This window comes from Cricetulus griseus (assembly GCF_003668045.3).
Source record: "Cricetulus griseus strain 17A/GY chromosome 1 unlocalized genomic scaffold, alternate assembly CriGri-PICRH-1.0 chr1_0, whole genome shotgun sequence".
In the NCBI taxonomy this organism is placed as follows: domain Eukaryota; kingdom Metazoa; phylum Chordata; class Mammalia; order Rodentia; family Cricetidae; genus Cricetulus; species Cricetulus griseus.
The window spans coordinates 112339057-112351171 of NW_023276806.1; the positions used below are offsets into that span (position 1 = coordinate 112339057).

The 12115-nt window shown below is 45.5% G+C and overlaps 1 protein-coding gene across 1 annotated transcript in view; it reads right to left on the reverse strand.

Moving 5' to 3' along the window:
- The window catches only part of Fgf2 (fibroblast growth factor 2), a 57254-nt gene that overhangs the window by 6193 nt on the left and 38946 nt on the right, over nucleotides 1-12115 (reverse strand). The window contains exon 2 of the mRNA XM_027391961.2: nucleotides 10435-10538. Within this exon, the coding sequence (XP_027247762.1) occupies nucleotides 10435-10538 (104 nt within the window). The remainder of the gene's footprint in view (nucleotides 1-10434; nucleotides 10539-12115) is intronic.

A 12115-nucleotide genomic window follows, 5' to 3' on the forward strand; every position in this document is an offset into this window, starting at 1 on the left:
TATTGGCAAATCGAATCCAAGAACATATCAGAAAAATCATCCACCACGATCAAGTAGGCTTCATCCCAGGGATGCAAGGATGGTTCAACATACGAAAAACCATCAATGTCATTTACCATAGAAACAAACTGAGAAAGAAAAACCACATGATCATCTTACTAGATGCTGAAAAAGCCTTTGACAAAATCCAACATCCCTTCATGATAAAGATCTTAGAGAGAACAGGAATAACAGGAACATATTTAAACATGATAAACGCAATATACACCAAACCAATAGCCAACATCAAACTAAATGGAGAGAAACTCAAAGTGTTTCCTCTAAAATCAGGAACAAGACAAGGCTGTCCACTCTCTCCATACCTCTTCAATATTGTACTTGAAGTTCTAGCTAGAGCAATAAGACAAGAACAGGGGATCAAAGGGATACAAATTGGAAAGGATGAAGTCAAACTTTCACTATTTGCAGATGACATGATAGTCTACATAAGTGACCCGAAAAACTCTACCAGGAAACTCCTACAGCTGATAAACACTTTCAGCAAGGTAGCAGGATACAAAATTAACTCAAAAAAATCTGTAGCCCTACTGTATACAGATGATAAACTCAATGAGAAAGAAATCATGGAAACATCACCTTTCACAATATCCACAAGCAACATAAAATATCTGGGGGTAACACTAACCAAAAAAGTGAAAGACCTGTACAATAAGAACTTTGAGACTTTAAAGAAAGAAATTAAAGGAGATACCAGAAAGAAGAAAGATCTCCCATGCTCTTGGATAGGCAGAATTAACATAGTAAACATGGCAATCCTACCAAAAGCAATCTACAGATTCAATGCAATCCCCATCAAAATCCCAACACACTTTTTCACAGACATTGAAAGAACAATACTCAACTTTATATGGAAAAATAAAAAACCCAGGATAGCCAAAACAACTCTTTACAATAAAAGATCTTCTGGAGGCATCACCATCCCTGACTTCAAGCTTTACTATAGAGCCATAGTTCTGAAAACAGCTTGGTATTGGCACAAGAATAGACAGACAGACCAATGGAATCGAATTGAAGACCCAGATATTAACCCACGGACCTACGAACACCTTATTTTTGACAAAGGTGCTAAATCTATACAATGGAAAAAAGGTAGCATCTTCAACAAATGGTGCTGGCACAATTGGATTCGGACATGCAGAAGATTGCAGATTGATGAATACCTGTCACCATACACAAAACCTAAGTGCAAATGGATCAAAGATCTCTCCATAAATCCAGCCACACTGAATCTTCTAGAAGAGAAAGTGGGTATTACCCTTGAACAAATTGGCACAGGAGACCGATTCCTGGACATCATGCCAGGAGCACAGACACTGAGGTCTGCAATCAATAAATGGGACCTCCTGAAACTGAGAAGCTTCTGTAAGGCAAAGAATACAGTCAGTAAGACAAAACGACCACCCACAGAATGGGAAAAGATCTTCACCAACCCCACATCTGACAGAGGACTGATTTCCAAAATATACAAGGAGCTCAAGAAGCTAGCCACCAAAACACCAAACAATGAAATTAAAAAGTGGTGTGCAGAACTAAACAGAGATTTTTTTCAACAGAGGAATCTGAAATGGCTGAAAGACGTTTAAGAAAGTGCTCAAAATCCTTAGCCATCAGAGAAATGCAACTCAAAACAACTCTGAGATACCACCTCACACCTGTCAGAATGGCTAAAATCAAAAATACCAATGACAACCTATGCTGGAGAGGATGCGGAGAAGAAGGAACACTCCTCCATTGCTGGTGGGAGTGTGAACTTGTAAGACCATTCTGGAAATCAGTATGGTGGTTGCTCAGAAAAATGGGAATCAATCTACCTCAAGATCCAGCCATTCCTCTCTTGGGTATATACCCAAATAGTGCATGTTCATACAACAAGGACATATGTTCAACCATGTTCATAGCAGCATTGTTTGTAATAGCCAGAACCTGGAAGCAACCTAGATGCCCCTCAACTGAAGAATGGAAAAAGAAAATGTGGTACATTTATACAATGGAGTACTACTCAGCAGAAAAAAGCAATGGAATCTTGAAATTCTCAGGCAAATGGATGGAACTAGAAGAAACCATCCTGAGTGAGGTAACCCAATCACAAAAAGACAAACATGGTATGTACTCATATATGAATTTTAGATATGGAGCAAAGGTTTACCAGCCTATAATCCTCTTCACCAAAGAAACTAGGAACCATGAAGGACTCTAAGGGATAAATAGACCCCAGGAATGGGAAGTGGCATGAACTCCCGAGCTAATTGAGATCATGAGGGTAGGGGAGAGGGTGCTGCCAGAATAAGATCACAAGAAGAAGAGTAGAGGAGAGGAAATGGAGGAGCAGAGATATTGAGTAGGGGGAAGAATAGAGGAGAGAGAGCAGGATGAGAGATACCATATCAGAGGGAGCCACTATAGGTCTGAGAAGAGATCTGGAACTAGGAAGATCTCCAGAGACCTACAAGGATGACAGACCTACAAGGATCTGACAGTCCGGGCAGTGGAGGAGAGGATGGCCTAGAAGCCCTTCCCCTAGAATGAGATTGATGACTACTCTCTATGTTATCCTAGAGTCCTCATCCAGTGGCTGATGGAAGCAGAGACACACATCCACAGAAATACACTGAGCTGAAATCTGGAACCTAGTTGAAGAGAGGGATGAATGAAGATCGAAGGGGTCTGTACGAAGTTGGAGAAACCCACAGAAACAGTTGGCCTGAAAAGGGGAAAGCATATCGACCCCAGATGCTGTCTGAGAGGCTAGTGCGGGACTAATCCAGCCCCCTGATCATGGATGCCAATGGGGAGGCCCCTGTACTCCGGGGAGCCTCCGGAGGTGGACTGGCGTTTTTCCCTGGTGTGTGTGGGGGACTTTGAGAGCCCATCCCACGTGAAGGGATGCGCTCTGTCTTTGGACACATGGGGAGGGGCCTAGGCCCAGCACAGGAAGATTTGGTGGACTTTGTGGAGCCCCTGTTGGGGGTCCTACCCTGCCTGGGGAGTGGTGGGTGGATGGGGTGGGGGGTAGGTTGGAGGTGGGAGAGAGGAAAGGGGGTGAGGGGAGGGAGAGGGAGAGGGGACTTACATGTGAAACAAGCCTGTTCCCTAACTTGAATTAATAATAAAAAAGGGGAAAAAAAAGAAAAAGAAAAATTTACCCTGATGTTATCATTATACAGTGTATATCTGCCCCATGCATACACTGCCCACCTTAAATATGTAAAATTGCATGACAAAGATAAAACACAAGTAATGCAAAAAAAAGAGACAGACCCTAGAACTGCTAATGTTACAAGCAAAGAACCCCTCCATCTGGAGAGATGGCTTAGTGGAGAAGGTACCTGCTATGCAAGTATGAGGGACAAAAGTTGAGATGCCCAGAACCCACATAAATGCCAGGTTGGGGTCTTAGCCACCTGTAAGCCTAGCTCATGGAAGACAGACAGAGAATCCCCAGAGCAGGCTGTCTAGCCAAACTAGCCAAAATTGCTCCAGATTCCCAAGAAACCTTGTGTCTTAGTTATTGTTTTTATTGCTGTGATAACACACCATGACCACATCAGAGTCCATCACTAAGGGAAGTCAGGAGAGGACTCTAGAGGCAGGAGCTGATGCAGAAGCCATGGAAGGGAGCTGCTTACTAACTTGCCACCTCATGGCTTGCTCAAGTCCCTTTCATAGAGCACCAGGGACCACCAGCCCAGAGGTAGCACTGCCCACAATAAGCTGGGTCCTCCCTTATCAATTAACAACCAAAAAAGTACACCATAAGTTGCCCATGGGCTAATGAGGGGGGGGCATTTTCTCAGTTAAGGTTTCCTCTTCCCAAATGACTATAGTTTGTGTCAAGTTGACAGAAAACTGCCAGGGCACCTTGCCTTGGTACACTGACTTGGAGAGTGATCAAGGAAGACACCAGATGTCAACCTTGGGCCTCTACGTGCATGTGCACACTTGCACCCCACCACCTCCATCACACATTCACATGCAGAAAACAATTTCTCCGGGGGCTGAATATCATCTCTAGCTATAAAATAAAGCTAACTTACTGGCTTTTAAGCTGTTTTTGAGTGATTGTTTTTTACATCTCCACCACCCACAGACACAAGCTTATCTATGTATGTCCCTTTGGTCTGTGTCCTTAAAATGCATCATTCCTGGAGAGTGAACTGCTTTCCCAGCTGCTCTGTTGCCTGCACAAGATTCAGACAAGATCAAGCCAGTCAGCATTCAAGGCAGGAGGTGGGAGGGGCTCCCCAGCCTCCACCCCTAATTGACAGTTGATGGCTTCTAGGGGGGAGACCAGTTTTCCCAAAGGGCGAGGCATCTGATAAAATGTGCCCCATTTTATGACTCCAGACCCAGGAGTATATATGAGCAGCATAAATTGAACTCAGTAAGTTTTTTAAAAATACAATATGAACTTGGGAGAGGGTTGAGAGGTGGGGATGGATCTTGGAGAAGTTAGGGGAAGGGAATGGGCATTGAATATGATCAAAATATAAAGAATTCTCAAAGAATTAATACAATTAGTATAATAAGAGTGTAAACTAGCTGGGTAGGGGTGGCGCACACCCTTAATCCCAGCACTCAGGCGGCAGAGGCAGGCGGATCTCTGTCAATTTGAGGCCAGCCTGGGCTACAGAGTGAGTTCCAGGACAGCCAGGGCTGTTACACAGAGAAGCTGTGTCTCAAAAAATCAGAGAGAGACAGAGAGACAGAGAGACAGAGAGAGAGAGAGAGAGAGAGAGAGAGAGTGAGAGGAAAGAGAGAGAGAGAGAGAGAGAGAAGATTTGGTGACATCCTATAAATCTCATGTGAAAAATTTGATATAGTAAGTGATCAATAAATATCTGCTAAATTAATGAGCAAATGAAATATTTTAGATATGCTAAAGCTACACTGATGTTACAGAATCTGAATAGAAGAGAAACAGGGCCAGAGAAATCCAACTTTGAGTGAACTATAGTCTGTGGTTTAACTGTACTGACTACAGACTCTGAGGAAACTTGGATGGCTCTTTCCAAGAGTCTAACTGCCCTGACTGGAGGACATCCACCATGGCTTCCAGCCAGCCAGGCAGCCTGGGCTCCAGCTTTGCCTCAGCCCTAACTACTGCGCATGATTTCTGACCAAGTTCCATCCCTTCTCTAGGCCTCACTGGATCAGATGACCCCCACCAGTTAGAAAAGTCTGTGGCACAGCAAGATGCCCTGCGGCTTCCCAGCACCTCTCCTGTGTACACACTGGCGCTGGTCCTCTTCTCAGTTTTAGGTTTGAACCTTATGGCCACTTCCCCACACTCAGTTCTCTGAGTTGTTTACTCATTTACAGTACTTTGATTTCTGCAGTTTTGGCTTATGAAGGAGTTTGCTCAATAGGAATCTCAAAACGCATTTGATCGTACCCCTTCTGGGAATTAAAAACAGATGTGATGGAAGTATCCATGTTGAGCATTTCAGAACTAAATAAAAACCACAAATGGGAACAGTTAAGAGCCAATGTGGTCTCAATCTTATAAAAAGGCTATGGAGAATTGTTGGGAATGGTTTCTAAGAGCAGTAATTCTCACTTGGCCATACTTTCTGCATTCGATCTAGCATTTCATCATTTTACCATGAGGCCACCTCTCCTCTCCTCTCCTCTCCTCTCCTCTCCTCTCCTCTCCTCTCCTCTCCTCCTCCTCTCCTCTCTCTCCTCCTCCCCCCTCTCTCCTCCTCTCTCTCCTCCTCCCCCCTCTCCTCCTCTCCTCTCCCTCCCGGTCTCTCCTCCTCTCCTCTCCCCTCCCGGTCTCTCCTCCTCTCCTCTCCCCTCCCGGTCTCTCCTCCTCTCCTCTCCCCTCCCGGTCTCTCCTCCTCTCCTCTCCCCTCCTGGTCTCTCCTCCTCTCCTCTCCCCTCCTGGTCTCTCCTCCTCTCCTCTCCCCTCCTGGTCTCTCCTCCTCTCCTCTCCCCTCCCCTCCCCTCCCCTCTCCTCTCCTCTCCTCTCCTCTCTCTTCTCTCTCTTCTCCTCTCTCTCCTCTCTCCTCTCTCTCTCTCTCTCTTTCTTTTTTGATTTTTTGAGACAGGATTTCCTCTGTGGCTTCTGGAGGCTGTCCTGGAACTAGCTCTTGTAGACCAGGCTGGTCTCAAACTCACAGAGATCCACCTGCCTCTGCCTCCCGAGTGCTGGGATTAAAGGCGTGCGCCACCAATGCCGGCTGAGGCCACTTCTCTTAAAACTCTGTTCTGACACATTTGATCAGTGCAGGCTTTCAAAGCTGCATACTGAACCCTAAAACACTACTTTCCCTACTCTTCTACAGTATAGAATTCATCTCACTGTTAAAACTCCTCAAATATGCTTGGCAGTGGTAGTGCAGGCATTTATTCCCCGAACTCAAGCAGCAGCAGCAGCAGCAGCAAATGGTTCTCTGTGATTCAAGGCCTGGTCTACAGAGTAAGTTCTGGAACAGCTGGGGCTACACAGAAACACTCTCAAACAAAATAACAAGCAAACAAACAAAAACAAAACAAAAGAAAAGAAACTGCATTAAAAGGCTGTCATGTATCAAAGAACTACAACTCTAACCTCCAAACACAAGCCTTTGCAGTGAGGTACAACCGCTGTTTGAACACTTGTATTCCCTAGTTTTGAAAAGAGGAACATCTCTTTTTAAAATGTTTTCAAAGGCTGGGGAGATGCTGGCAAAGTGTTTGCCACACAAACATGAAGACCTGAGTCTGAGCTCCAGGCTCACATTTAAAAAGCCTGTCACTGCAGGGCAGGGTAGCACATTTCTTTTATCATAGTACTTAGTAGGCAGAGGCAGGTGGATTTTTGTGAGTCAAAGGCCAGCGTGGTCTACATAGGTAGTACCAGACCAGTCAAGGCTACATAGTAAGACCCTATCTAAAAAAAAAAAAAGAAAAAAAGAAAAAAAAAGGTATGTTGTCATATGCTTGCAATCCCAGCATTGGCAAAGTGGAGACCAAGGACTCTGAGGCTTTCAATTCAGCCAGCTTAGCCTACTTGGCAAGCTCTAGCAAGAGATCCTGTGCACAACTGCCTAGTGACTCCATTCAGTTCCAGGAGATCTTCTGTCCTCTTGTGGCCACCACAGGAACTGCACACATGTGGTACATACAGTCACACACATATAAATAAATAGAAATTTGAAAAAGAAAGTAAAGTGTACAGCATCTGAGGAACTATACCAAGGTTGAGCTCTGGCCTCAACAGCACGTGTGTCCACACCAATGAGAACACACACACACACACACACACACACACACACACACACACACACACACACACACACACACGAGCGTGCGTGGTTTTAAATCGTGAGCAATCTTTAAGCCAAATGTATTCAGACCACTGTCCTGTAAAGTTGCTACACACAGGTCCTTTCTTGTACCTTCAACTACTAGTAAAACTAGCACAACTCTCTAAAGTACTGCTGTCTCCAAGAGCATGAGTGTGTTTGGGTACCACTACAGGAATCACAGAGTGGGTGTTAGGTCCCAAAGAAACTTAAGACAAAAGGCTGAGGAGCCCATTGACATATCTAAGTGGACCCTGGCCTCCAGGCCCACAAGTACCCATTTACAGTGTCCTGGCTCCACTCAGCAGTCACCTCTACTCTAAACCTCCCCAGCCTCTGAGCTTCCTTCCCCTTCCCCTAGTTTGTCTTTTATATAAAACCCAGCCATTTCAGCCATGGGCTCTCTTGGTCCACTTGGCCTCTTGGGCCTCCTTCTTGGTTTTCTTTGTCCTTGTTCTCCTGGTTCTCCACTCTTGGTCCTCCACTCTTGGCTCCTGGTCCCCTCACTTGCTCCCCTCCTCTTCCTGGCTTGCTATCTGCCCTCCCTCCTCTAATGGCCTGGTCTATTTTCCCAGCCATGTTCAGTCTGGACCCTTCCAGATGCTTCTGGCCGTTCTCTCCCTCACATCTACAATAAACCTTCTCCTCAACCATACCTAGAAGCAGTCGTGTCCTCATTTTGATTCAGTTGGGTAACAGTCACAGAAATCCTGTGTTGCCATCATACATGGGGTGATGTGGGATAAGCTAGAAGATGGGCAGATTTAAGCCTGGGCAAGTACAAGCTTACAAACAGCTTCTCCAGATATGAGGCACATTTCCATCCCCAAATGATGGCTCCTGATTGGAACACTGCAGTTACTCCAGAAGTCACCACTGTTGACAACTCAATATTGGCAGATCTGACTTAGAGAAAGGCCTCTTAGTAAGGCCATAGGCACCTCTTCTGCCGTGAGGAACAGCACTTACCCCTACATTAGAAGACTGTCAGTCCACCCTGACCAGCAGAAATGAGGGACTTGCTGAGAATCCATGGCAGTCAGCCAGCCATACAAACTAGATGCTGAGTCCAGAGATTAGCTCATAACTTGGCAGGACTGGGCCCTCTGATGGGGGCTGGAATACACACCAGCTGTTACCACAGCTGATCTGGCTGGTGCCCTCCTCGGAAGAGCCTGATAACTCTTGCATGGTGTGTGTGTGTGTGTGTGTGTGTGTGTGTGTGTGTGTGTGTGTGTATGTGTGTGTTTGTGTAACAGTTGGGCTTTGTCCCAGCTGTGAGTTCGTGACAAATTTCTAAACTTTACTAAACAGATGCTTACTCTGATCAACTTGGTGGCAATCTGTCACATCATGAAGAGTTGGCATGTACTGAGGGGACAGAAATCCAGTAAGACTCAGTAGGACAGGATGGGATGGCCTTCACCTTGCAACATGGTCTTCCTCATTGAGGAAGGGACCAGAAACTGCCTAGTTTTTAGTACATTATGAAGCTTGACACCTATTTGTCAAAAGAAAAGGTTAGAGCTCTACGAAGACCTGGACAGCTCTATTCTCACCTCTATCATCTTTAACTTGTTTCCTCTCATTTGTAACCCTGTAAACACAAAGATGGTGGCGGGCAGGTGGGCAGCTTCTGTCTCTGGAGCTTTTTAATCATTGCAGATGAACCAGCCATTCAGCCTATGTTCTTGAGAACAGTTCCTAAAGGCTCACTGTGATCCAGTCACATGCCTGTAAGGCATTCACTGAGCCAGGGTAAAACAAAGGAAAGGAAAGAGTCTCAAGGCTACGGGGCTACTGCAATCCACAGACAGTTATGACCAAAATGAGGCCAACCCTGCAAATGCTGTGTGTGTTTTGGGAGGGCCCAGTGTATAGCTCCTTTCTCAGGCACAAACCCTGGTGCAGATGTAGCCCTGTGTCTGTAGAAAACTACAGAAAAAGCCTAGGAGGGACATCCTCCGTCACAAAATAAGGCCACAAAGCCAGGGAAGTACAGAAGGAAGAATTCAGATAAAGGGGGAAAAAAAAGAGTCTGCTCAAGCCTGCTTGCAGTGCTCTCTCTAGCAACTAGCTTCACCATATGTGAACAGCAGTGGGAAACAAACAGCACTTGTTCTTAAAGTGAGCCCAGAGTTGTATGCCCCTGTCTGCCAATACCCTTCTTCCCAGGTCCATGCGATGGCCACGGTTGTTCTGGCCACAGCCGTGTTTCCCCTCACGTGTGATCAGACTCCACACTACTCCCTGACTCCTCTAAGCCACACTGCACTGCTGCCAGAGTGCTCTCACCCAGAGGTAAACCCTACTGGCCCTGGAGCTCTGTGTCCTCACAAGGCAGGCTTGGCTGTTTGCCTGGCCAGCCTTCTCTCGTCCCTTTTATTGTATTCTGTCCTTTCCAGGTCACACTCCAGCTGTGGTAAGTTGCTTATAATTCCAGAGCTGTACTAAGTGGCTTCTTGTATCCACAGCTTCAGCTCTATCCTCTGCCTGGGATAGAGTTACCTAGGTAGAAGTCACCTCCCTGTGTTCTATACAAGCCGGTCCCTTTCCTCCCTAAATTACTCTATATCACAATGCTTCTAACCTTCTCATATATGTATACTATATATGTTTGAAATACAGAAGAAAGCCAATAAAGTACTCACACACTACACTAATACTTTGGTTGCCTTCCTGCACAGTGGACCTATTAGGGGCAGAGAACACATGATACTCGGCTTTGTAAGGCTGCTGTCCAGCACATCTCGAATACTGTTAACTATGAGTATGAGCTACTCTTGTACAGGGTCTTAAAATGAAATACCAAATGAAAATTATGGGTCCTGAACCCAGCTTTGTCAGTTATCTATGTTGGAGCATTTTGGAGCCAATGTGAATACAGAATGCCTGGCCATGGCCTTATGTACATTGTGTGTCCCTCCCTATTTGAGTCCTAAAGTCTATGAAGTACAGAGAATGCTATTACCTAGGGGAATACGAAGGTTACGTGATACACATAAAACCCGGACAGACTCAGTAAATGCTGCTAAAGAACTGCACAAAGCAAAGGAAAGAAACCCCTTAGAGAGACTCTACTCACAGAAGCCAGCAGCCGTCCATCCTCCTTCATAGCAAGGTACCGGTTTGCACACACGCCCTTGATAGACACGACCCCTCTCTCTTCTGCTTGGAGTTGTAGTTTGACTGTAAGTAACAGAGAAAGATTATCTTTATGGCACCTGAGCAGAGAGGCAGCCCCACAATACACAGAATATATACACATACCACAAACACATAACACACACACACACACACACACACCATACAACACATTCATCACATCACACACGACACACACCATACTATACATACACACACACATACCACAAACACACACTCACACACCATACCACACACATACACGATATACAAACACAAACACACCATACCACACACACAAACACACTACAAACACACACACAGCATACCATACATCACACTACACACATGCAACACAATGCACACACCACACACACAGAACACTACACACACAAACATACACACCATACACATCACACAGAAACTCACACATATAACACACCACATACACATCATATACACATGACATACAAACACATATACAACACCACACACACACACACACATATACACACACACAAACTCACACATACCACACACACACACACACACACACACACACCCCACCTATCAAGGTGCTGATCTAGTGTGCAGACCAGCAAGGTATAGGAGGAGCTGGGTGGACATCTTTTGAGCTGAGCTAGGAAGGAGCAGATGCAGAGCCCTCAGTCCATGCCCATCTATGCACATAGAGCCACAGAGGAGGATGGAGAACAAGTACTCTTGCTGGCCTCATGTGGCCTTGTTAACCATTCATGGCTTTGAACAGTTACCGTACGCTCTGGCCATTCCATTCCTGGGCATATACCCAGAAGGCTTTACACCCTACCACAGAGAGACTGGCACACCCTTGCATCAAATGCTGCTGTGTTTACTATAGCAAGGAAGCTGACCCAGCCGAGCTGTCCTCAACAAATAAATGGGTATTATTCCACTGTAAAGAAAAAAGTCAGGAAGATGTCAGGAAAACAGGGGGAGTTTTAAAGTATAATATTAAGTGAGTGGCCCAAGCTCAAAAAAGAACAAAACTCTCATGTTCTCCATCACATGGTGATCCTAGCCCATAACTGTGTGCATGTACAAACAAGAGCAAGCTGGGGATGGCATTTACAGAGAACGAGAGGCACCAGGTGATGAGGAAATGAAGAACACAGGCAAAGGATGCATGGGGCACCAAAGTGGACAGGAGGCTAAGTTTTCTGGTTTCAATTCTGTCATAGTTTTTTGTTTGTTTGTTTGTTTGTTTGTTTGTTGTTTTTCTCTGTGGTAGCAGGGAAGGTGTTGTGGGAAGTTAAGTGGGAGGGGACAATGTGACACCACACCTTCCTTCTTGATAGGTCAATGGGACCAGAAGCAGGGCCAGACTATCTCCTCCAGTGACTCACTCTTATAGCCAGGTCCAGCAGAGTCCCTAACAGCACCTGGCTGAGGACAAGATAGTCAACTATGCAAGCCCATTGGGGCCATTTCAAACTCAGAATAATACCAGACTTTACTGCCAAACTTCTTACAACTCTGCCCAGGAAAACCTATGATGTAAGTCATTATAGCAGGGTCGGGTACAGAGTGTTCATCAAATGTGTTTGGTCCCAGAAAAAAGGAAGTCATAAGTCTTCCAGTAC